Genomic DNA, 26332 nt, shown 5'->3' with positions numbered 1-26332 from the left:
CCCACAGTGTAGTCCCTCAGCCAGACCTCACCAAGGAGCCATTATTCTTGTTCCACAAAGCTTTGTCTATGAAATCTGTTCAAGACAGCAGGGAGAGTGCCTGGTTAAGGAAACAGAGTAGCAATGGAGTATAAGGCTCCAACCCAAGAGCCTGTCCCTGGAAGTAGTGGGGAATCCTAGATTTAGTTTGAGCTGCAATGACATCCTGCTCTCTGATCCATGCAAGCCCACAAAACGTGCTTTCCTCCATCAGGCCTTTACCTCAGAACACCTTCAGGAAGCGTCATTCAACAATGCTTCGTTCCACCTTGCTTTTCCTTTGGGAAAGTCTGGGTCAAAGGGAAATTCTGTGTTCCAGATCACACATTCTGTGCATGTGTTAGAGGAGAGAGGGAGGGAGGGGTTAAGTCTCACCTGTCAAGTCTCACCTGTTCTTGTTCTTCTGTTCAGACTATAGTTTTGGTTATATTGATTCATGAATATAGCCTCAAATAGTTTTATCCATATCCATCCAATCAGCCTGTATCATGATTTGCTGTATATGTTACATCTACTGAAAGTGCATCTACTATCTATCTTTACTGGCCTGCACTGGTTTCCTGGTAGGTCGTATTACCCTGCATATAATTCAGGAAATTTTCCCCATATGTATTGAACTTTATTTTCTTCTTAGCAATTTGCTGTAATATAGTTTTTTATGAGTTGAAGCTAAGTAACTATTTATTTATGTAGTTATTTATCTGTTGCCAAATGATTTATCTACACAAAACCTTTATTTTTTCAATGCTGAATGATATAAAAAAGGCATAGGAAACATAAAGGGGATGAGAAAGAGTTTCTATTGAAAAATGGGGGGCATCTATTGTTAGACTCGTGATTTATTCAAATGATAAGGATGTAATCCATTATCTGGAGTTCCTCATTAAGGAAGCAACTTCATAGCTGGAAAATAAAGGAATCCCACTCTATATATTTGAGAACAAACTGCTTATTTTTCCTTCCTAGGGGAAGATTAAATGTGGGGGTGGAGATTCTGTGCAAGTATGAACACATGGAGGAATATATGAGGTGTAATCTCATGAGAGAATGAAAAGTCTATACAGCTTTGTGAAAAGAGATTCAGTCTGGGGTCTTAAATTTCACAGTCTGGGGTCGACTCACAATGTAACATTTTCTGTATGTATTACCACTTAATATATTCATCTATGGAGAAAAAATGGCAGACATAATCTAGCCTAAGGATAAAAAAATGAATTAATTTCCTTTCACTGAGCAACACTAGGCCTTCTGTGGATTTGAATTCATACAAAGCAGAAACTTACTATAATACCTACATTGCAAGATTAAACAATATTCACATATACTGTACAGTACTGCAACTATATTAGCTAAATGGGCATAAGTTCTGATTTTTATATTGTATCTCTGAATTGCATAAAGATTGCATATTTAAAAGGAAAAACTAGATAAAATTCATATTTCACAGGGTTGTATTCATTATATTGTACAAGATCAGCACAATTTAGTCCTCGGATTTATAAAGAGCTTTAAGTAGTTTTCAATATTTATGCTAGAAAACAAGTAATGGGTTTGTTTTGCATATACAGAACAGAATGATCACTTTCTAGTAAATTTTCACAATAAACACTTATATAGGGAGGCCTATCTAAAGGGGAGTCATAAAATAGTTAAATGTTATCTTTAATTAAAACTTTGGTGCTTTTAACAGTGCATTTTCAGGGGAAAGAATAGCAGAGATTTGGTGTCATCTCAATCTCTCTCTATATATTAAGATTTAGTTTGAAATGAAAGCTTGAGCCCAGGACAACAACATGTGCCCAGAAATCTCTGGGAAGAATTCAGAAATAAAAATCTGGGTAAAAAACCTGGAATGATGGGGATTACAAATTCACTTTAAGAGCAAGAGACAGATCATGTGGGTGTTTGGAAGATGTTTTGATTATGAATTTTGGAAGCATCCCTATAAGCAACTGAAAAGCAGAAGATGTTTCTGTATGTGAATCCATGCGTTACAGAGGTACAATGGAGAGAACTCATATTCAGCAACTGACTGTTTAGCATTCCTTGCAGCTCTTGTGGGGAAGGGAAATCTTATGGGTGGCGGGGGGCGGGGTACCTGAATGACACTGATCCATTCAGCAGATGCACTGGAAGCACTGCAGCCTACAAATTTATACCCCTGTCACCTAGGGAATGGTGTGCATGTGCATATGCATGTACACATGTGGGTAGGTGGGGGAAATTAGTAAACTAAAAACTCGGATAGCACCTCCCCAAATTCCTTGGGGAGAAAGCAGAAAATCGGTGTTCAGGTGCTCTCTTTGTCTGAATACTCTCCCCTCCACCCTGCTCCTATTTATTCCCAGGGCAACCAGACTTTGCAATGGCAGCATTTTCATAGTTTGGAGGAAGAGTACACAGAAGGCAAAATTAAACCTGCTAAACAGCTCCTAAGATAAGGCTTCATTTGGAAATCACAAATGTAATTTTAATTGCATCATATTACCTACTGGTGAGAGAAATATGGGGCTGTATCCTTTGAGAGCCTATTTGCACAAACAATGGGCTTATGATGGGCTATTTAAAATGAACTTTTAATTGCATAGTGCCAACCTGCCTTCAAATTTCACATGCTGAGGAATGCACTGCAGTAGCCATCCTTGGTGCACATCCCAGGTATCTGCTTCTGTTTCTCAGTCCTTAATATGATTAATATCATATCATGCTGTATATAAGACAATCATGTCTTAAGGCATGTTGTTATATTAAAAATAAAACATAGGAATGTGTACAAAGCTTGTGTGTGTATAAATCTAATACAGTATGTCTACTGAAAAGCAAGTTCCAATCAATTCAATGAAACTTACTGCCAGGAAGCGGTGTGTAAGACTTCAGCCTTAGTCTTTCATGTGCCACAAGAGTCTATTGATTTGTTGGTATTTGCAACAAGAGATTTTGGAGTCGTTAATTTCTGACTGTCTTCATAATATTCTTTTCCTTATTCAGAAGGTTGTGTTCAGCAAAAATCATCCACTCACAAAACCATAGCATAATATCCAGCACTGATAGTATTATGGTAGTGGGATCCATTTTAACATTTTCTAGACTAACCTAAGTCTAGATATATGAAACAACAGAACATGACCTTGCCAAAGGTCTCTGAATCCCATCTCAAAGTATATTTTTTTGCAGACAAAACTGATATTTTCATTCACATTTTCCCCAATGTGCACATCAATTCTACACTTCTTCAAAATGTGCACACTCTTCTCCCACTGATTAATATGTATTTTACATAAGTACACATAAGATTCATCAGACTTTTTCAAATATCTGCATGATGCCAAACACAATTTTTGGTCTGCAAAGTACACTGCAATCTTTGGATAGACTTTAGTGCAGATCATGTCTGAGTCTGTGTTCAGTCAGAGAGAATGTAAACTGGGTAAGTCCTGATCAAAAGTAAAATGAAACAAATTTCTGAGACATCCCTGCAGCAACCCTAGAGATGGGCTAAATGGGACAGCAAGCTTTGCAGACATGTTCTATTCCATAATCAAGGATCTTAGTTCATTCATGGCAGCTTCAAGATGAACTATCTTCCCATTGTACTGGTAGTGAGTCCCATGAGTGCATAGACAGCATTGGATGCCACCCACTGGATTGATTAGAACTAGACTTAGATGCACTAAGTTTCCAGTGAATTTAATGGGACTTCATGTAGACATGAGTAACCTTTCTCATTAATTTCAGTGGGACTTAATCTACATAGAAGAGACCTCTAAGGTGGTAGGATATATTATTTAATTCCAGAACAAGATTTGTGTATATGTGATATTTGTATATGTACTTTTTAAAATACTCCCTACATAAAATCACTTTGCAGTTAGAAAATTGATACAGCAAGGAATTAGGTGGGATGCAGAGATGTAAGAGGAATCCACCCTGTGTGGAAAATCTACTAGATTTCCCATGTGTCAGATTCCCAGACTCCAGTCTTTGCAGTGGCCCAGAGTCTGAGTTTCTGGCAAGCATGGTCAGGGTTTGTGAGGCCCTGAACAAGAATTTTGCAGGCAGTGGTGAGCAGGGAAGAAGGCTGGCCAGCAGGAATGGCAGTTAGAGAAGATTGCTGGGGGTCCACAAGCATGCACAGAATTCCTGTAAGCCCAGCTCACTTTGCAGACCCAGGATGAACTTTGGAGGAAGTCCGTGGATTCTGGAGAAATAGATTTGGAAATCTTTCTCCCAGTGTGCTGCTTCTTTATTTGCAAGAAGACTGGTACAAGAGAATGAGTTTTTTTTTAAAGCAGCAATCCTATCTTTAGCCTGAAGTACTACCTCCAGGTTGTTAGTCCCTTCTGCTGCTTATGGGCTTAGCAGCATAAAATGAAGAATGAGGAGGTACCCTAATGTGGTGGGGCTGGATTCCACCATATCAGACAGCTGGAGAGGGTCTCAGTTGGAATGGTTTCCTACAATGAAAAGCAAAAACAGCTCTCGTAATAAAACTGACAAACAAATGTATATGCTCCCTTCTGATCTAGTGTCTATTTGAAATAACAGTTTGGGGCAGGGAAGGAATTAGGAAAACGCATACTTGCAAGTTGAAATAGACCAGAGTTTACCAAAACAAAATTAAATCACCCAACAGCTTTAACTACAGATGTCATGATGGTGGAGCATTTATTATATTATATTCTAATAAGCCAGGTAGATGAAAAGAAAACAAAAGAAACAATACAAGAATGACAAAAGATGACACCAAATTTGTGTAACATTTGCATGTGTAACTCCATATGTATAGGTACACATTTATAAATAATACAATTTAAATAACAACACAGGACATTTCCCTAGGGAGAAGATGGTGCAGATCACCTGCTTAGTCTGCTCTCCATTTGCAGACTGTTGACAGGCAGCTTCAAAGCTTCTGCTCTCCTCCTTTTAGTTTTATTTCTTTGGTTCTTTCTTTCATATCCTGCCTTATTTCCTTCTAAGGAACTCAAGACATCTTTCAGAATTGCCTGAGCTTGATTGGCCCAGTCACCCAGGGAGCTCCACGGCCGAGCAGGAGAGAGAATCCAGATTGCGGGAGTCCCTGTCCTGCAATCTTAACCACTACACCACACTTTCGCTTTGACTTCAGATGAGAGTTGGACTGGAAGACCTCTTCAAATACTGGAATTTCCTTGGCTAACTCTCCAAAATAAAGGTCTCCCTCAGTACAGTAAACCACCTGGCCACCCTGGACTATTACTTTATTGTCTTTTTTTACCACTCCATAATACTACATGTATAGATGTGGTCCTGCAAACCAGATCTGAGTTGCATTGAATTATCACCTATTTTTATGTCTTGAGTATCAGCATCACTATAAGAATGTCTTGAATTCTTATTGTATGTAAAATAGACACCCATTTCGGAAACAGAAAAAGGTCTCAGCTGAATGAATGTATTTAAAATCTGTATTCCTCCTAAGCAATTTCTGTCATCTTTACTGAATACAAAAGATCAGTTCATTCAATTCACCCCTGATGTACACAGAGCAAGATTCTTTTTGGCAGATCATCAAAGCACCAGATGGACACAATAATGGTTAATATTCATGATAAAGATCTTATTCCATTTCTTACTTATATTGAGACATAACTTTTTCTCCTGGGACCTTAAGTTTTTAAAGTAATAGTTGCACTGAAATTGAAAACTATCAGAAATGTTCAGTAAAACAATAAAACAGCATTCCTTCTATTTGCAAAGTTTAGGCGTGAGTGCCGCTCCTTTTATAGCCAAATAATTTCATTGATGGACAAGGCGGAGGTATTGGCAGGCTTGGAGGAGCCCCAGATTTGCAGAAGTGCAAACAATCCTTAGGAGGGAAAAAGGGTAAGGAGTAGGAACAATTGAGTCTGGTGAGGCCTGAGTGTCTTCTGTTGCTACAGATACTGAATGAACTGGAGAAAGACTCTGGGCAGGAGAGAATGACAGGCAAAAAGGAGCGTGTGGCTAGCGCTGCTGAAACACCATTGCTTAGCTGGCAGGTGGGCATATGTGGCTAGGAGCAAGAGAAAGCAGGGCAGCAGGGACCAAGCAGAGCACGGGAGGTGGGCAGTGATCTCACCAGGCCTCTTCCTCGCGTGACCTTTGTGCCATTTCTTGCCTTTCTTCCTCTCCCAGGAAAAAACAGAGCAGGTCTGGGGACTGTGCAGAGGGACAGCAGGCTATGACGGGCCATCAAGTGGTCTGCTGTTAATTTTGCACTGCTAGTGAGCTCAGACAGGTTTGCTGCCAAATCTCTCTCCCATGTTTCTTAAGTTCCAGCAAAGGCTAACTTGCTTCAGTTGCCCTCTCATGCTTCAGAACTTGTAATTGCTCAAGAACTAAAAATAAATATATTTTGCACATAATGTATGGCCCCTGTTAAAGCTAGAACTTCTGGTTTTGATTCTGTAATTTCATTTTTGTTGGCCCTCCTCAGTCATAGGCATGAGTAACATGTGTGTGTGCACCCCACCAAAACATACACACTATATATGTATCAGGGATACACTGTACCATTTTTTCAGGTACTTTGTGGTCAAACTTTTTCCCATGCTGGGAAAAACACCTGGATACCTGCAGCTTTGTTACAGATCTCCCAAGATAAGTAGGCAAAATGTTATTCTAAGCAATTGTGGGTTTTTTTCTGTTTACTTCTCATAATTTATTTGGCCAGGAAGGAGCTGGATCCCTTCACCAATCATTATTTAACGAATTGCTGCTTTTAGCTATATATATATATATAGAGTGCATTTATCTGTCTATTATTCTGATTCTTAGTCAATTGACTGGGAATAAGTCTCAATGAAGACCATGGGATTATTTAGGATTACATTGTAAAGTTTCTTTCAATATACCCACTCAGAATGAACTTTTGTGACAAATTTGCAGTCTCTAAATTAATGTGGTACCATGAGAGAGGCAGGAAAAGCTAAATTTCATTTGTAGACTAGCAAAATTTAAGGATGAAATATTAAAAATGGATCTTTCTTGAAAATGCACTAGACTTTTGCATTCTCTCTAGGCTTTGTAATTCTTCAACCTGAGTTTGTCAACTGGTGAGAGGAGTTTTGTATTAGTGTTCATCATTTTCTGTGCTGTTTCTTTATACATGAACATTGTTCTATTGTTTTCAAAAGTACAAAAAATAAGATCAAACGTTCTAGAATAACGATGTGAATGTTCTTTAGTATTAACATTCCTTGTTTCATAGGTGTTTTTACTGTTCAATGGCATACCACACAACTTGTGAGTCATTGCTACAATAAATAAGGGGTGGGATGATTGCAAACAATTTTGTGCTTCTTCTGTTTATCCCATGCTTGGTTGTTTAGGGGAAGATTTCAATGGCTCAAGCCTATTTAATGGGAAGGAGAATATCCAGTTGATTTATTTGTTTTTGCTTGTTTCAGGTATTTATATACACAATGAAGAGGCTGAAAAACTGCTTTTTTAATCTACATTAGGAGACAACAATCGCCTTTAAAGAAGTTTCTTTTAATTCTACCATCCCTTGGTAATTCTGCATCCCTTGGTGCAGCATGGGATAAGAAAAGAATGTAGAGCAGAACAATCCCATGAATTTTTATTCAGAACTAAATCTCACTCTGTTTAGTGGCACTTACTCATAAGTAAATGTGCCACTTCTTGCTTTTCAGCTCACAACAAGAAGACTGAAAAAGAGTATCCAGAACATAACTGAAGCTTAACTGAAGCATAACTGAAGCATAACTGAAACTGAAGCATAACTGAAGCCTATCACAAAGTATCCCTGTGATAGGAAACAATGGCTGTGAAGAGACATGAACAAAATTGTGCAACACTTAGGAGTTCTTAAGCTTTCGGATGGCTTTTTTGTATAAAATTAAACTTTACAACAATTTATGTGCTTTGCCAATTATTTATTCATGCACATAGCTAAACAGCTTTTCACAGCTTTCATTCCCACCCTAAATCCATTTCCTTTATCTTCAGAACTTGGGAAAACAAATTTCATTTGTTCTTGCAGTGCAATTCTATGCACATCTACTAAGTTAGGTCCTACTGCATTCAATAGAGCTTATTTTCAGGGAACTGTGTATAGAATAGTAGTCTAAGGTTACAATCCTATACCTACATATCTGAGAATAAGCCTCACTGAACTCAGTTTAAGAGTGCAGCCTTATAAATGGGATGTCCATTAGTGGCCGTTGTTTTGTTTGTTATTTATATTTAAACATATAGGATGTTTTACTTGAGGTGATGATACTCAAAAGCTTAACAGCACTAGATTAATTATTACAGTTTATACCATTTTCACGTTTTACACATTCAGAGCAGTGAGTGACAGAACGGCAGTAGGTTGAATAAATCATTTAGCCAAATACATGTATTTTGCATTTATCAAAATATTTTACTGGCTGAATTCATTGCTTAAGTTCTCACATTTGATATGGTGAAAACTATTTAAACAAACAGTGTAGAAACATGATAAGACAGATTTTCAATTTCTCCTCTCCTTTTCCCACCTCTGCAACCACTGGCATACTCAATTTAGGGGAATCAAAAGAAATTTTTAAAATGTAATTTAGCCAACATCTCTCTATGTTCTGAGAGTCTCAGTAAACATTCATTGCAAACAAACAATGAAAGCTTTACCTAAAATAAGGAGATTATCTTAGAAGATTAAAGCCATTAAAATTGTTGTCTCAGGGGAAGATTTAGTGATCTAAAAATGGTTGGAAAACTATGGTTACAATTAATGTTGCAGACATTACCACCACATATTTGGTTAATCAAGTCACTGAGAATCACTACATCTTCCTGCCCTGCCCTATCAGCTATGAAAATAATCGCTATTAGAATTCATCTCTCATTAACACCCTCCATAATGTTCTTTTATACCTTAACAATGGCTTTCCATAGTTAACTATGTATTATGCAAAAATGTGTAATCTCTTCCAAAGCTTACAAACATAAGGTACATAATGCAAATATCCTCTCACTCTATAATGTTGTATGTGATAGTGTTTGGACAAGGAAGGGATGGTACTAAGTGATTTCTCTCCTGTAATGTACGTAACACATAGATGACTCTGCACATTTATCCTGTAGTAAAAGTGGGGCTAATTCATTATTTTATATGACCAAATAACGTTGCATCAGTTGCAAAAAGTTTGCAACCTAATCCTTTGGGACCTAATGGATTGGAAGAGCTTTGTGCAACCTCACAAGAGCCTTAGGAAATTATTGGGGCAGGGATGGGGACCAGTAGATAAGATGGTTAATCCCTATTTAAAAATGTTTATTTAAGCACATAAGAGCCTTATGTTCCTAAAGTGGCCAACTCGATGCCACAGCAAGGCATGAAGCAATAAGAAAACTGCATAGTTTCCCAAATTCTTCTAAATAATAATAATAAACAAAACTTCTAGAGACACAGTGGTGAGATATCTATTCTGCAGGTACTTGGCCTGCTTCTTCCAAAATACAGCATCCCTAGGTGTTTACCTCAGGTCTGAATCCGGATTGGAAAAAGGGGTGTTGGAAAGCTAAGTGAATGGCAAGGCCATTGAACCCTGAGATAATCCAAGAGACTGGAGAGAATCAGATGTCCTCTAGTTCTGGGAAAGACAATGTTGCAGAGAGAGGGAAGGATGAAACATAATCAGTTCCATGATCTGATGCCAGTTCAAGAAAGAAGACCAACTGAGTAGCATCCAGCATTGCTGCCATCTCACCCAGAAGCATCAGGAAACTCCCTGAAGGCGAAACTAACTCTATTTGCTTGGGAAGGGAGTGGGGGCGGAGGGGTAAACTTGTTGGCATTTTCCCAATTAGCTGGCTTCCTATCTTTGCTGATGTCTTTGTTAATGACTTCTACAATACTCTTTTGTATCACAAAGCTAGCCTAACTGGTCTGCCTTAACATCACAAAGACTGTAGTTAGAAGCCTCTTGTCTGATGTACTTGGAATGAGAAAAGGGGTTGTGATGGGGAAGACCAGCTTCCAACACATACAACTCTGACTCACTAGGTTCAGGTTTCAGGAGCAAGGCTCAAAGTGTAAGCAGGACCTTCATGTTCATGGGTCACCGAGACCATTGCCGCAATTGTAATCTCTGTGCCCTTTTTGGTCAGCCAATTACATGAACCTTGCTTCTGCATTCTGATATATACTGTAGTCATCATAGCACTGGTCAGTGTGACAAAGTCAGACTAAGAAAAAGATGGTCTTTCCTTAACAAATTGCATCATTGATCAAGAACACCATCAAGCCATGGCCAAAACTTGACTTTTAATGGAAATCACTTGGTCAAGGATGACTTTTAATTTTGAAATATTACCTGGCAGTATGCACATGACAGCTTATATTCATCAGCTCTCCTTGCTGGATAGAGCGTGAATGCATACACACACACACACGTGTGTGGCAAATGTCACTAAACAGTAAAGTAGCAGCAAACTCTGCCTGTGCCTTTGGGGGAGCAGGGTATTTTTGTCATGCATGCTAGTTCTCATCTTTCTCAAGCAAGGCTAAGGCGTTTTGTCAGCATACACACATACTGCTTATTCTTTTCCAGCTTCACAAAACTGCCTATTTATCAGAGGCTGATTGATGTGCAGCTGCTTGCCATCTGGATCCACTTGTGAGTCTTCGATTTGCTCCTAAAAAGTGACCTGCTGTGTTTCAAAGACTTTTTTTTAAATCTCTGTCCAGAAGTGATTCTCTTTGTATTGCAGCACACCAAGCAAAACAGTCCCGATTCTTGTATCATAAACCAAGAGAGAAAGAGTGTTTCCTCAGTGCCAGACCATTTCATTTGCCAATGACTTTGCCTGAAACCTTTCCTGAATATCCATACGCAAGAGCAGCCAGATTGCAACTCGGAGATCTACACTGCCTCTTTAAATTGCTTCCTATAGAGGGAAACAAAGGAGCTGCAGGATATGTATCTGAAATAATGGCTGTTTATTCAACATACAGGATTGCTTATTGCACTTTTTACCTCTCAGTTTGTAACTGACAAAACACTTATCACTGTAGAGGTTTTTGTTTCAGTCTTATTTATTATTATTTAGAAGAATTTGGGAAACTATGCAATTTTCTTTATATTTGGGATGGAAAGACCTTGAGTTTTTTGAGTGTGTCTGAAAGTGAAATGGACTCATTTGTCCACCCAGGCAGAGGGTTTTGAATGCTTACCTCTTAAAAGTCTATGTAGTCAACAGGTGCTAAATTAGCTAAATTAGTGGAGGAGTTACAGCTAAATTAGGGCTGTAACTCCTCCACTACACAGGACCTTTATCTTTAACACTTAGGTACAATGTGTTAGAAATAGCTATAGATGTTGATTTTGACCAACATGTTGGCCAATATGTTTTTGATGTTGATTAATGGGGGGATTGATAATAATTTATCAAAATCCACACATTTCTTGTTATCTGGCATGAAAAGAGCCTTCCCATCTTTGTGTTTGCTGTTATAATTATGCAAGAGTTTGTATTTATTTGAAGCAGACAAAATAATCCATCCCTACTAGGCACGTAGGTCTGTTGGCTTCAGTTGGATTCCATGGCTGAGGATCATGGGTATCCTTTTTCTAGTAGCCAAAATTTCAGCAGAAAGGTGATGGCTTTCTTAATAGTGCTGCTTCACACATGGAATTCTCTGCCAGGGAGGCTTGCCAAGTGCTGTCTCTTTATATTGCCTTAAGGAATTTCCATTTGGATAAGCATCTCCTATCTGTTTATTCTACGTTCTAATACTAAAATGGTATGGTTGCTCCTGTGCTATCATTTACTATTGTCATGATGATGCTGATGCTGATGTTACATTAATGCCCTACCTATCAGTAGGGACTAGAAGTCAGATCTCTGGTGTCCCAGCCCAGCTCTCAGCACTCAGGTCTTCACTGTGTATTAGTCTCAGTAAACTAGGTAAAGGATTTCAGTCCGCTTATGTGGGGCTAAATTCCACTGATCTTGGTGTGAATTACTTCTGAATATATGTGAATTGTATGTTGAATAGGACTTGACTTTTTAATATTTTTACAATTGTGTGTGTGTTTTTTAATTTTTTTGCGAGTCATTTCAACAGCTTGGCCTCAGGAGAGGCTAATACAGCTTTAAAACATGACTATCCATCCCTTAACTTATAAGATGTTGATAGGGGGTTTTTTAGACAGGAGTATGATTTCCTCTGAGCCATGAATGGGACTAGTAATACTTGAAATACATTTTTGTACATTTGCATTTGGTGCTATTGTTCAGAAATAATTTGGTGAAACAGCTTCCCCCATTTTTCAAGCCTGCTGCATCATTATGAAGGCAGAATACAAAAAAGGAAGGGCTTTTCCAGCGTATTTGGATGCATAACCATAATGGCTCATGTTCAGCTAACTTTCCAAGAATAAAAAAGCCCTACTGCATCAAGGTAATCCAAAAGCAAAATTACATTTTGTATCCTTTCTCCAGCACATCTTGACAAAAGCAATGTTTCTTAAGGAGCAAGGTATTACAAGGTAGAGGAGGAATTTGGAGCCTTACTTTGTTAAGACCTTCTCCCTGCAGGTTGTATGCATGTTTCAATGTGAGGAACTTTTAAATAGTTTTTTTTTAATTTCTAAATGGGCCTCTTGTTCCTGATTTGCTGAATATTTAAGTGGTACTTCATTGCAAAAATAAATAAATAAAAGTGCTCCAGCAGCAATAGTGCAAAAAGAAAAAAAATCAAACCCAACCATAAGGACTAGTTTAAAGATAACAATCTATTTGATCTGATCCCCAAGAAATAAAGTAGGAGTGATATTATCTTGCTGTCACCTGATGGAATGCAGTCCGGCACTATTCTTATCTAAACTCCTATCTAAACCAATGTTATCACAAAGCTCTATCTGAATTCATAAAACTATCATTTGAAGGGTTCGGGCCAGGCTTCCCTCTTCCACCAGCTCACCCCAGCTACGTGCTTCTTTTCCAGCTTCTGCATTGTTGAGGAACTACCTGTCAGAGCTGTACATAAACAGGGTAAATGTTGTGGTTTATGCAGATGGCAGTGCACTTGCAAACTCATCAGAACTTCATACACCCTCTGTTCTTATCTATCAAGGCCAGTCTCTATTTTCTAGAGTCTTAATCACAGTTCCTTTTGGGGTGGGGGAGATGTTTGGCCTTCAGAAATTAGAAACCTGCACACACTAATTTGGAAGAAAGTTTCACTGAAAGTCAGAAATTTCTGCTAGTCCCCAGGACAGAGGGGAACTGAACCAGGTATTCTCTGGTTGTAGTTTACTGGCAGGGGAGTGGAGTCAATGATTAATCTCTTCAGCTGTATGAGAAGATAGTATTAACTTTTAAAGTGCTGCCTCTTTCTAAGCATGCGACCAGAGTGAAAATGTTTACTTTTGGGGGAAAGCACTCCAAATATATGTTCAGGAACACTTTGTTGTTTTATTGTCTTCTCTGCTTAAGAATCCTGGCCCTGAATTTAATGACAGATCACTTACTGCTTTGTCATATTGTTCACCTATAAAATGAGACCAACAGTCTTTAAACAATACACCTGCAATCTGGTACATAGATGTGTATTTTACGTGTTTGTTTTGCCATATAGTGTGTGTGGCCTGCCTGCCTCACTGCTGCTGTCATCTGTAGCCATCTGTTGACACACCTTTGTATACCAGCTCTTTGCTTCATTCTGAATTGTGTTGGCCCCAAAATGGTCCAGCAGGTCTCCAGATTCACCTGCCAGGTTCCATCTGCAGACTCACTTTGTCATACACAGGAGTTCCCTCCGTTTCATCTGTGGAATCCTGGAGCAGCCAATATTTTGCTGTATGCAGACATACTTTTCAATAGGTATTGTCCTTGTTGTTATATTTCAGCTTTCCTATAACATTACCAGAGTAGCAGGAATTGGGTTGTAAGTGTCATAAATAAACTTTTAACTTCTGTGAAATTATGCTTCTGTTTTTTAAGGGTATGTGTAAGAAACTGACAGAGCAGTAATTTTGCTGTGAAGTTTTCAGATGTTCTGCAAATTCACACTCTTTCCCCGCAGGCAGTTGTTGTGAATATGCATGCTATGTGTGTCAGCACTTTGACTACAGTTGTATCAACAAGCCACATCTCATCTCTCCCCTGCACACTTGTCTTTATTATGTCCAGCGTTGGAGCTTCTCACCTCTTGTTAGTCTGTCTTAATCAGTACTTTCACAGGTCTCTTTGCTTCAGAATTGATTTTGCTGACCTTCTGAAAATTATGAATAGTGTTTTTCAGTGCAGGTTTGCTCTTGCTGAATGACCTCTGATTGCTAGGTATAAGAGCAGCAGCCTCCAGCACTTTCAGCACCAGTGAAGCATTTTATATGATTGGATTTGTTGTTAGGTGTGCCATCCTGAAGAGCCATTTTCCCTTCTTTTGTTTAACTCTCAAATGTTCTGGCAATGCTTACTGGTTCTATTAACCTCAAACATCTATTCAGGCGCACTCAAGTCTAAATCCCCCACTCATGTGGGGAACCGAGTTGCCAAAGTGCACATGGGGAGGCTGTGTCACGGAAGCCTTCTTGATTCAAGCTGCTGTGGCGAACTGGTTTGTCCTGCTACCTGCTACCATGCTGCAGGCATGGAGATCGCCTTGCTCTTAACATGACTGCAGTAGGCCGAATAGGGAAAAGTGTAATGATGGGGACTTCTCCAGCCTGTTTGGTCTTGCCTACCACCTTCTACTCATGGTGAGTGAATATCTGAAATAGAGAGCTTCCTGTATATGTGGAGGATCTGCCACAAAGCTAGGCAAACCTGCACCTGGCTCATGCTGAGAGTTTCCATGGAGACAGAAGATTGCCCTGTATAGTCCACTTACACAGCCATCCTTAGATGTGACAAAGGAAAGGGATGGGCTTAACTAGTTCATCTTATATGTTTACCTTATTCAGGTTGGAAAGCCTGGCTAGGGCTTCAGTGTAGCCTAGTACGAAACAACAGCAGCAAATACATCCAGCAAAAAAGAGTTTATGTGTCCTCAACGTTGTGGTTCTGATTACAAAGGAGGCCACCATGATTATGGCAAGTTGTTGCTGCAAATCACCTTAGCAAAACCAATGCTACCGTTATACCAGATGAGGCAATCATCTCGGGTGGCTGATTTTGAGATGGAGTAGTGTGGTTTTAGAGGAGTGAGTTGTGTGTCACACAGCTTGCCCTGTGTACTGTAAGTTAGCCTGTTGCCTCGTGTATGATGAAAGTTATTGCTCTTTGCTGGGGCTGAACAAAGATTCAACTGCCAGTCCAGTTGGCTTTTATATCTGGCATGGTAGAGGGATATCATCTTAATCTCTTTTAGAAAAATATTTGGGGCCAGCTCTGCATTCTGACTGCATATCCACTTCCCCAAATGATGACAGTGGTTCCCACAATTGGTACTTCCACACAGTCTTCTGGAAGGGGGATCCACCTGGTGGGAGATTTGAATGTCTAGGGATGTTGGTCCAGTTTCCACAATCATCAGATGGGAAGACTGTATGGATGATGGATCAGCAAGCTAGTAAGTACACCCAGACTTCCCAGGAAGCACACCTGAGTGCAGATGCCTGAGCTCCGCAGACATAGCACCTTCCCCCAGGCTGCATGCAATGGGCCATAAAACAACATATCATTGGTGAGAAGCTTCTAGTTAGAAGCTTGCTTGGCATACAGTCCAGGTGCTTTGCTTGCCTACTTCAGTTAAGCTGGATGGGATTGCTGAGGTGTAGAGCAACAGCATGCTTCAAACTATGACAATATTTTCCTTTTCATTTCTTTTCTTTAAAGGTACTCTCCATCTTAATCCTTATGATGCATATCAGCATGTCATTATTTATTATAGCCTTCCCAAACCTGGTAACATCCAGATATGTTGAACTGCAGTTCCTATAATCCCCAGTCAGCATGGCCACATTGGCTGAGGATCGTGGGAGTTGTCCAACACATTAGCAGGGCACCAGGCTATTTAGAGAATCATTTAGTTGGAACCCACGCAGGGAGCTGTGTGGCTCATGGGGTGGGGTAGAAATCTAACCCACAAATAAGTAAGAGTCCTAGAAAGTGATCAAAATTTGGTAGGATCAGGCACTTCAGGAGCTGCAGATGGCTGATTGATTATAGCTAGTTTTGTTTTATGAATTTGTGCCCTGCCTTTGTATGTAAAAAGTATTTTCAGGACAGCTTCCAAGAATCATGGTAAAAACAAGTGGTAAAATGGTAAGAGTGATAAAACCCTGAAACAAGTGACTAAACAACAGTATCAATTGAATCAGGCATCAATTATACCTGCTATGGCACTGTGAAGTTACATTTAGAATAGTACTAAGAATGTGTGAATTATTCCAGCCCAACAGTGAAAGTTTTGACTCAGCCACACCCACACCTGTGATGTGATAATTAACCATTAACTGGTATTAGTGTGAAAGGAGGGATTTGTGATTAGAAGATAGCATTTGGAACATTGCTGAAGTCAAGGATCCTTTTATGTGACATCAGTTTAGTTAATGTGCTTGTTTTTAAGGCTGCAAATTTAGCTCTTGCACATTTAAACTCAAATACTAACATTAATATAAGTTTGGCTGCAAAGGCATATATATAAAACCCGATAATTAAAGAACAAGCAAACAATGTGGGCATTAAAGAGCCATTTAATATGGTGCATGTTCTCCTTGCCTACTTAACTAAACACCACTATTTCTAGTGTTCCATATACAGCTGACTATAGTTTCCATTTGATGCATGTCAACTTGGCTTGCCCCATAGCAAGCCAAGTTGCTATACTGTTTCCATCTGCTTGCATCAATACTATGCTTCTGTAATGGAATCTCTCCCATTCCTCTCCACTGCATCTAAAATTCCCTTTTGGAGCCAAATCACAGTGGATTATTCCAGTGTGGCCATGGCAAAGTTAATTCTCTTTGTCCTCACTAGTGTCAGTTTGATTGGTAGTGAGTCAATCCAATATGTGGATTCCTTTAATTTTTTTAAAAAAATATTGGTGCTTTGTGGATCTTCTTATTTTTTATTTTTCCAGGGATCTTCACATTTGTGGAAATGGTGTTGAATTTTTAAAATTGCTTATTGGCAATCTTCCTTTAGTGCAGCAGAATACTTGTCAATTCCCCCCAGCTCTTGTCACTACTTGTCAATTCCTCCCTGCTCTTCACTTAGGAAACTGAAGTAGAGGATGAAATTGATTAATTCTTTGACAAGTATGAAATATGGCTCTGTGGTGCTAAACATAGTAGCATGGGGAGAAGGGAATGGACAAGGATACTGCCAAGAGGGGAATGAGCCAATGCTCTTTGGGCAAATTAAATGTATAAAACAAGAGAGTCCGATCTGATACCACTTACCAGAATTCAAACACTATGGGCCCTGTTTAGATTTAAACAGAATGGAGTTCTCTGCATTGTACATTTCTGCCTGTACCCCAAAATCTGTCCTGAAGGACCCCCAGTCTCCTAGCGCGCACACACACTTTGCTAATGGAAACTATTCTATCAGCATGGAGGGACAAAATGAAGACAACCCAGGGTGCTTGGTATTTTAGTTTCAGATGAAAAAATATTTCTTTCCTTCTTTTTTATAATATCATTATATTCACAAACACAACAGAATCAAACCATGATTAGAAATGCTGCAACAGGACAGGATGAACTGTTTTGATTATTTATGCAACTGCACATACATAATTCCTCACCTGGATTGTAATCAACATAGGGTATATCTTGAAATTAGAGTATCTGTTTTCTTTCCTAAGAGCCATGCTTCCTTTCCAAGGCACATCCACCAGGAATATTGTATAACAAAAGATAGTTTTGGAAGTGAGAGTGGCTTTCAATTTTACTTTTCATACAAACAGAATATATACAATGCATACTTGCAATTTTTCATCACAGCATATATATGATAAAATAAATTCCTATTTCTTACCTACATTTCCAGTCATTAAGTATGAATTCTGAAAGTCCATCATCCCCATTCCAACAATGTGTATAAAATCTTCAATCACCTGCATTAGTTCTATTGAGCCTGGATAGATCTAAAAGAAATGAAGACCAGACACATAGTAACCACAAAAAGCAATGGCTGTACAAGAACAAGAACTAGTAATAGAACCTATTGACGGCATTTAAACTATAATTGATTACAAAGCCATTTTCTTTGGATTTTTACAAAGGGGATGGCAGAAAGTAGATCACCAAAAGCTTTTGATTTCATCTCCCAGAAGCCCCTGTCAGGAATGCTGCAAGATGAAGTCCAAATATCTGGAGATCTACTTTTGCCCACCCTTATTATAAATATATAATATGCAATATACCTACAAATATCAAGAAAATTCTGCTTTGATCTTTGAAGAGCAGATCTCTATTAAGACTAGGGTGAGGGGAAAAATGGTTTATTATGTCTACCCATGTGCTGAGTTCCTGTATCTGTTACTAATTGTTAAATGCACTGTTAGGTCTCATCTTTTTATCTTAACATCACAACTAGCTTGGCCTTGATATTTACTAACCTTAAATGTGCAGTGGGTGGAGAAAAATGTCAAACAAGTGCCTTTCACTGTATGAAGATCAAACTTAGTACAAATTGTTTCTGCCTGGTGACTGGATCATTTCTTGTAACTTTGCATGAATTTTCTGGATGTTTAAGAAAATGTATTCAAAGAAATATATTGGACTGGATCTGGAGGGAGGCCTCCCCTCTTCCTCTTGCATCCCCCTGATTTTGATGCAGCTCCTCAGCCATCCAGAGCAGATTTTCAGGATCTTACAGGGTCTGCAAGGGGAAGGAGCAGTTGAGCAGATCTGCTATCACCCACTTCAGCATGAGCAGAAGTCGGCTAAGTATCCATCTGGATCCATCCCATTGTGTTCTCCTAAACCTTATGGAAAGCATTTCGAATGTCCTCACACCAAGTTCATCTCAGAAAACATAAAATATGCATATGTGCTTTATGACAGACAATGAATATTTCACCTAGTCTAAACAATGGCAACTTGTGGAAAGTGAGCCATTTCCAGCTAAGCAATCTCATTCTGTTTTCTTTCAAGCACTCTAAATTAAATATGGGCAAACCAAGGAGAGTCGCATCCCATTTTCTTTCCAGCGTATGACATGATTTCCTTAAGCTCTACAGACTGTGACTGTATGCAGCTTTGAATCTGAAGAAAAGAGTGTTTCATGGTTCACTGGATTGAAAACCGTTCTTGTGTTTCCATCACAAATATATTTTTATTTATTTCATTATTTAATAGGAACCTTATGATCTTTCCTTCTACCCAGGAATAGTGCTCAGGGCAGCTAATGACAAGGCAAGAATGAAAAGATAAACGTACCGAACTTACCACAAGATTAAGAAACAACATCAAAACCATTAAAATGCTCAATAGTACCAAACCTTTACTGAATAAAAGCATTTCCTTCAAACCAAAATAAATGCAGATCGTGTGAGCCGTGAAGAGCAAATGCACAAAAAATCACACACATGTGTGCAGGCACATATTTAAAAGACTGCACACTGAATTTTGTTGATACTGTTTGAAATTGCAGTTCAATATATTTCTGCTAAAGCTGAAGAATAACAGGGGTACATCCAGCAGTTGTAATTTCATGGAAAAGGATCCAGCTGCCTCACTGCACTGTAGAATAGATACTCATGGCAGTAGAGAATTTCCTCTCTTTTCTTCTCTCTGCACCCTTCCACACTTCCTCCAAATTTCCTCTGGAGGGTCCTCCATATACCCAAGTGTTTTAGGGCCATGTTTTTTAAAAAAGTGAGTTCATACACAGCCCAATCACTCCTATTTAGTTGGTCCTCCTAGCAGGTATGGCTAAACAACTAGAGACACTTCCATCATGGGTTGTTTAGCATGGCATCCAAAGCTGGAATATTTATTCGTCACAGGGGAACCCAAGCCAGAGCAATCACGCCATGTGAATGGCTCATTTGCAGTAACCCGGCTCTCTGATGTGAACTGTGCCATTAACATTCCATGTTCACATCACTAATAAGAGCAAGTAATGTTTTTATCTCTAGGCCATATGGAAATGTCAATGGTGAATCTATATAGATTTACCTGCTGTGCATCTTCCCATTTCTCTTTGTTCTCTTCATCCAGAAGATTGCTAACTATTTGAAAGAAGTTCTGCAAATTCAAGAAGACAATTAATTTCTATAAAAGAATCCATCTTGTGCAACACAATAAAAGTATATTAATACATATAAGGCAGCTTGATCTAAATTTTGAAGCCCAAACCTGGTCAAAGGTAGCTTGCATAATTCAAGAGAAGATTGTTTGTTTATTCATTTGTTGGATTTACATAGCTCCTTTTTCTTACAAAGAACTCAAAGTAGGTTAAATCATTCTCTTCCCCCCGCTCTCAGTTTTATTCTCATAACAACAACCCTGTGAGGTAGGTTGTGCTGAGAGTCTGTGACTGGGTAGAGTCACCGAGTTGGCCCCATGGCTGAATGGGGACTAGTACCAGATCTCCTGAAGTCCTAGTCCCGTGCTCTTAACCACTACACCACACTGGCTCTCCCAGTGTACCACACTGGCCTTCACTTCATAAACAATACAAACATTACTACTACTGGTATATTCCTCATGATAATCAGATGACTTGGTCGATGACCTTTTATTTTATCATTATGTTCTGTGGGTTGCCACAATCACATTCACATTACTATGTGAGTGTCTGTGATTTTAGAGTTGCTTAAGTGTACTAGATTTTCTTGGAAATGTGATTTTTGTGTAGTTGGGATTTAAAAAAAGATTTATAGGCTAATAATGCAGTATTACATACATTTCAAGATATGTATATTAAAATATTATGGATCTAACTCTAAAATTATTAGAATCTTTATCAGGGAATACAACATAATTTCTTTCATTTCTTGTCTCTGAATACATAGTTGCACTGTTGTGATTGTAAAACACTCAAGATCAGCATGCCACAGATCTATGCTGTTTCATTGCCAACAATATCAATCTTTTGGTTTCTGCAGTTTGCAAGCCCCCAGGAGATGTTTCTTATCTAAGATATCCTCCTACTGGGGGCCACTTTTCTATATGTTCAGTATCTCCAAATATTACATTGACCATAGGAAGCATATCCCAATGTTTTAATTCACCACACCATACAACTATTTTCTAATGTGAAAGAAACCATATCAAAAATTTAAATCCACGCCTCAAAAGGATCCTTGGACATTTCTGTCTTGAAAACTTCCCACTGCCACCACAGTGCAAATCAAGAGGAATTTCAGGACGGTCTATGGATGGGTCATGAATGCCTGCTGTGATTAGAAAATGTCAAAATTCTTCTAGCCTTCAAGCATCCTCAAAGTAGCTCTAAGAAGCTGATGTTTTGTGTGTGTTTGGTTTTGCTGGCTTGATTTCACTTTTATAAGGTATTTCATACATATATTTTAGGGAGTGTCACTCACAATCAAAATGACTTGCTGTGCCATAATGCATTACTGTAGCTGCATAAACTAGAGATGCTGGCAAATAATAGAATAAGAGAAAGGATCAGAAATAGACTTCCTGTTTGGAATTCCCAAGACCATTATGAGCTGAGCCCCACATCCTTCCAGGGCTCAGATTCACAGATGATACTGAAATGGGGGTGGCAGCCACAACTGAGGAGCAGGTACTCCAGATCCAAAAGGAACTGAACAGACTATGGAAGCAGGTGGGGGTCAACAGGATGGCATTCAGTGAGGATAAGTGCAATAGGAATTGGGGCATAGGAATGGGTGTCATAAGTACAGGTTAGGGGACAAGTGGCTGGAGAGCAGCACTTGTGTTAAGGATCTCAGCGTCCTGGTCAACTGTAGTGTGACATGGCAGTCAAGAGGGCAAACACCTCCTTTGAATGCATAGCCAGAGGCGAGGCTTCTAGATTGAGAGAGGTATTACTGCCACTCTGTACAACTCTGGTGTGCCCGCAGCTGGAATACTGTGTTCAATTCAGGGCCCTCCATTACAAGAGGGATATAGCAAGGTTAGAACCGGTGCAGTGAAGGGCCACTAGGATGGTGGTTGGTTTGCAGGGTAAGCCATATGAGGAGAGACTGAGGAAACTCGGTCTTTTCAGGCTTGAGAAGAGGAGACTCAGAGGGGACCTGTTAGGTATGTGAGGGTGTGTCATGTGGAGGTGGGTCATGACCTTTTTTCCCATGTAGATGAGGGCAGGATGCATTCCAATGGAGCAAAGCTCAGGGAACCAAGATTCAAGGTGGATGCTAAGAAGTATTTCCTGATGGTTAGGAAGGGTATGGAATGTGCTTTCATGGGAAGGGGGTGATGCCCATCAGTGAGGGTGTTCAAAGGATAGGCTGGACATGCACATGGTAGGCATGTCATGGGCAGAGCCAGCTGGAACCGGGGGGTCAGACTAGATGGCCTGGGAGACCCCTTCTGACTCGCTCTTTTTCTGTTTCTATGTTCAGGCATGTTTAATACCAGCCATCTCCATGGGCTGTACCTGGCCACTAATTCTAGGGCACAGATGGGTAACCTGCAGTCCTCCAGTTAGACTGTTTGCCTTACTGAAGCAACTCCACCCCCCCGCCCCCATCTCCCAGAAAAAGGACTTGGAGCCAGTGTGTACTGTTAGCTTCTGAAAGGGGGAAGAGAAGAAGTTTATAAAAATCCATAGCAAGAGATTGCATCTTTCATTCTTGGCTCTGAGAGAGGAACTGACATCCTGCTTATCAAAGCAACTGCAGACACCCATGAAGCATCTCCTGGCTTATTCAGGGAACCATTATGGCCACAGATAAGGAGAGTGTACTTGCTTAATAGTCTGGGATCATATGTCATCATTGTGTTTAACAAACTGTATATCATCTTGCCACAGGTTCTGTTTCTTCCTAGCTATCTTCAATCTACAGTAAGGCACCTTGATAGAACCAGTCCCCTTGGTTTAAAACAGCTGTAAGGTGGTTAAAAATTTCAAATGATAATCCACTTTTAATCAATTAATTACATGATTAAATTGATGCACATTTTAGCAAAACCTTGACATAAGTTCCCTTCTGAAGGATTGCAAAAAGTGAGAGACAGTGTGCCATTAGTTAAGCAAAAGCTGCAGCAATGTTGCTATGCCTTCCACATTATGTAGTCACATCAACATCAAAATGGTTTACAAAGGTAAACGAAGAGGTCTTTAATTATCTTGTATTTGGATTTTTTTTTAGATTTCTAAAATTTTTTTCTTTTTTAAATTTCTAAAAATGAAAGCAAGCATTGAGCTAAATCCATGCACCCGTGTCCTATGTTTCTTTCCTAAGAAGTAGGTCATATTGAGTTCAATGGTACTTACTGCCCTATAAACATGCTTAGGACTGCTGCCCTAAGAGATGGATTTCTTGACATATTTATGCAGAAGTAAGGAGTTTGGTGAGGCTTATCCCTGAGTCAGTTCACGGTCTTACAGTGTAATCAGAAACATCTTCACTGTGATGGAAGCCTTAATTAAGCCTCAATTTAGTTCGGTAGGCTTACTTCCAAGTAAGTGTGTATAAATAAATAATACTGCAATAAAGTGCACACTTACTTGATAATAAACCCTGTTAAACACAATGGGATTTATTATAAAACAGCCATGAACAGAACTACAGTAATAGCAACTCTATTCAATCAACCATCTAGACCAGTGAAAAATTGCTGCCAAGAAAAAATCAGTAATCAATCAATCTCTCTCTCTCTCTCTCTCTCTCTCTCCCTCTCCCTCTCCCTCTCCCTCTGTGTGTGTGTGTGTGTGTGTGTGTGTGTGTGTGTGTGAGTGAGTGTTTTAGAAAGGGGAGTAGAAACTAAAATAAAAAGATTATATTCTGAAGCATTTTGACCTCAGGATTTTACTTTCTGTATTTTATTATCTTCTTTAGTGGAATATATTTAAGTGAATCATATATCAGATGCTTAAAATCAGATGAGACAACTTTTAAACAGCACATTTACTTCCAATCTGAGCGCTCCTCAGAACATTCTTTCAAAAATCCTTCTAGGATACTACAGCTTTTATTTCTAACTTTAAAAGTTGCACTCAGCTTGGATATCAATCCCTTTCTTTCAGCTGATTTATATTGCTTTTTTTCAGCTTGACCAAAGGTAAGAAAGGGGTCAGACTGAACTGAGTTTTGCAGTTATGGTTCAAGCTTGAATCAGAACTGAACACCCAGGGGTGGATTTAGGTTAGTCATATTTAGAGTAGTCCCACTGAAATCAATGTAACTTAAGTTAGTCATGTCTGTCTTAACTCTTGTTGCTCTCAGTGGGTCTATGCTAAGTATGAAGAAGCCTGGATCCAACACAATATTCCCTTTGTTCCAATCAACTTTTTTCCTTTTCCAAAATGAACATGGATGCTGCTAGATAACATTAAGAGTTGAATAAATCATGAAAACCTTGGTTGCTATCCAATTACTCAGAAAATTGTTGCATAGGAAAAGATTTGCAGCAAACAAGTGGATAATGACAAGTATTCAACCCTTCACCTACCTATCGCTTTCCTCCTACAACTGTTCCTACAAGAGTTACCTTTGCCTGTGACATGGCAGACACAAATCCAAAAACCCAGCTGGAGCAAAAGCAACTGACAGAAGTTACAGAGAGAGAAAGATGAGGATGGAAAAATTAAGTACCCCATGTTGTGTTTGTGATGCTTAAACAAGACTTTAATTCTTCAAAAAGTACGGAAGGCTGACATTTGAAGTATTTGCTCTCAAAATAAATCCACATTTATGAAGACAGGACATAGTTTGGTCATCTCTTGTCTAGACCCATTGTTGCCTGTGTCACAAATGAATTTGTCAGGCTGCAAATAAATCTGGACTCAGATTCTAAATATTCCTCAGAGATAGAACTCTTCCCTTGTGCATTGTGTAAAGGAATATTAATATACATCTCCTGATGGGAGATAGCAATTTACATAGTGCCAAAATTGCCATACAAATTAAAATCTCCACTCACAACACTGAAAGACTAGTCCCCCTCCCCTCAAAAAATCACCAAACCCACATCCAAATATAAGTATGCCCTGTGCACAAACCTGATCATCTGTGAGCCACTCTGGAAAATATTGCAAGATGATGTGTGCATTTTCACAAATGTATCATGAAACTAGCTTCAGCCTGTGCCAGCACAGAAGCCCTTCCCCAGGACATGCTCCAAATGCAGATCTGCATTCTGCTCTATAGGCTTCCATCTTACCCACCCTTGCTTGGCACAAAGGCCTACCGAACACAGTGAGATTTGCTTCCAAGTAAACTTGAAATGTTAGAAAATGCAATTATTTATTGTCACCCTCAACTATCATCTTGTTTCAGTGTATGGAATGTTCCCTGTACAGACAACACATTAAACAGCTCAGGACAGCAACTTACTTTGCAAAGTATTCAAGTCACATTTATTATCCTATGACCTTAGGATAGCCTTCTCCCATCTGGTGCCTCCCTTATATGTTGGACTAAAACCAGTGAAGGGGTTTAAGCAGGACTGCATTTTACTGAAAGAGCATGCCACCTCATGTCTGCTAAGGCCAGTGTGGAATGATAGCTTTAACCCCTCCTATGAACTGCCCTATGAGGTTGCTTTGGGTAGCCAGTTGTGATGTCCTTCTGGGAACATCCAGCACATCCCAGGTGACAGCTAGCAAGCTCTAACATGCTGATCTCCCTGCAGGGTGAGAGGTCAAGCGCTGGAGAGGAGAGAACTTCTGTGAACACTGCTGGTTATACATCTTCATTACTTCTAGACAGCAGCCCTATAGCTGCCCTAGAAACATGTTGAATGGTGAGGTAAAACATACCACAGTTTATAAACAATCCTGTTGAACCATCCCATGTTATTGAACCACTAATCTTATTGATGAGAAAGGAGTTCGGCAAGGCTGTATACTGTCGCCCTGTCCATTTAACTTATATGCAGAGCACATCATGAGAAAGGCGGGGCTAGATGAATCACCAGTTGGAATTAAGATGGCTGGGAGAAATATCAACAACCTCAGATATGCAGATGATACCACTCTCATGGCAGAAAGTGAAGAGGAACTAAAGAGCCTCTTGATGTGGGTAAAGCAGGAGAGTGCAAAAGTTGGCTTGAAACTCAACTTTAAGAAAACTAAGATCATGGCATCCGGTCCTCTCACTTCCTGGCAAATAGATGGGGAAGAAATGGAGGTAGTGACAGATTTTATTTTCCTGGGCTCCAAGATCACCGCAGATGGGGACTGCGGCCAAGAAATTAAAAGA

At 39.4% G+C, this 26332-nt stretch overlaps 1 protein-coding gene across 1 annotated transcript in view; it reads right to left on the bottom strand.

The window, feature by feature from the left end:
• ADGRB3 (adhesion G protein-coupled receptor B3) overlaps positions 1–26332 on the bottom strand; it is a 499090-nt gene that overhangs the window by 238352 nt on the left and 234406 nt on the right. The window contains exons 10-11 of the mRNA XM_044421464.1: positions 20148–20216; positions 18001–18109 (exon numbers count right to left, since the gene is read on the bottom strand). Coding sequence (XP_044277399.1) covers positions 18001–18109; positions 20148–20216 — 178 coding nt within the window. The remainder of the gene's footprint in view (positions 1–18000; positions 18110–20147; positions 20217–26332) is intronic.

This window comes from Varanus komodoensis, unplaced genomic scaffold, assembly GCF_004798865.1.
Source record: "Varanus komodoensis strain SLA01 unplaced genomic scaffold, ASM479886v1 scaffold12, whole genome shotgun sequence".
NCBI classification, from domain to species: domain Eukaryota; kingdom Metazoa; phylum Chordata; class Lepidosauria; order Squamata; family Varanidae; genus Varanus; species Varanus komodoensis.
This window is presented reverse-complemented; position numbering and strand designations above follow the sequence as displayed.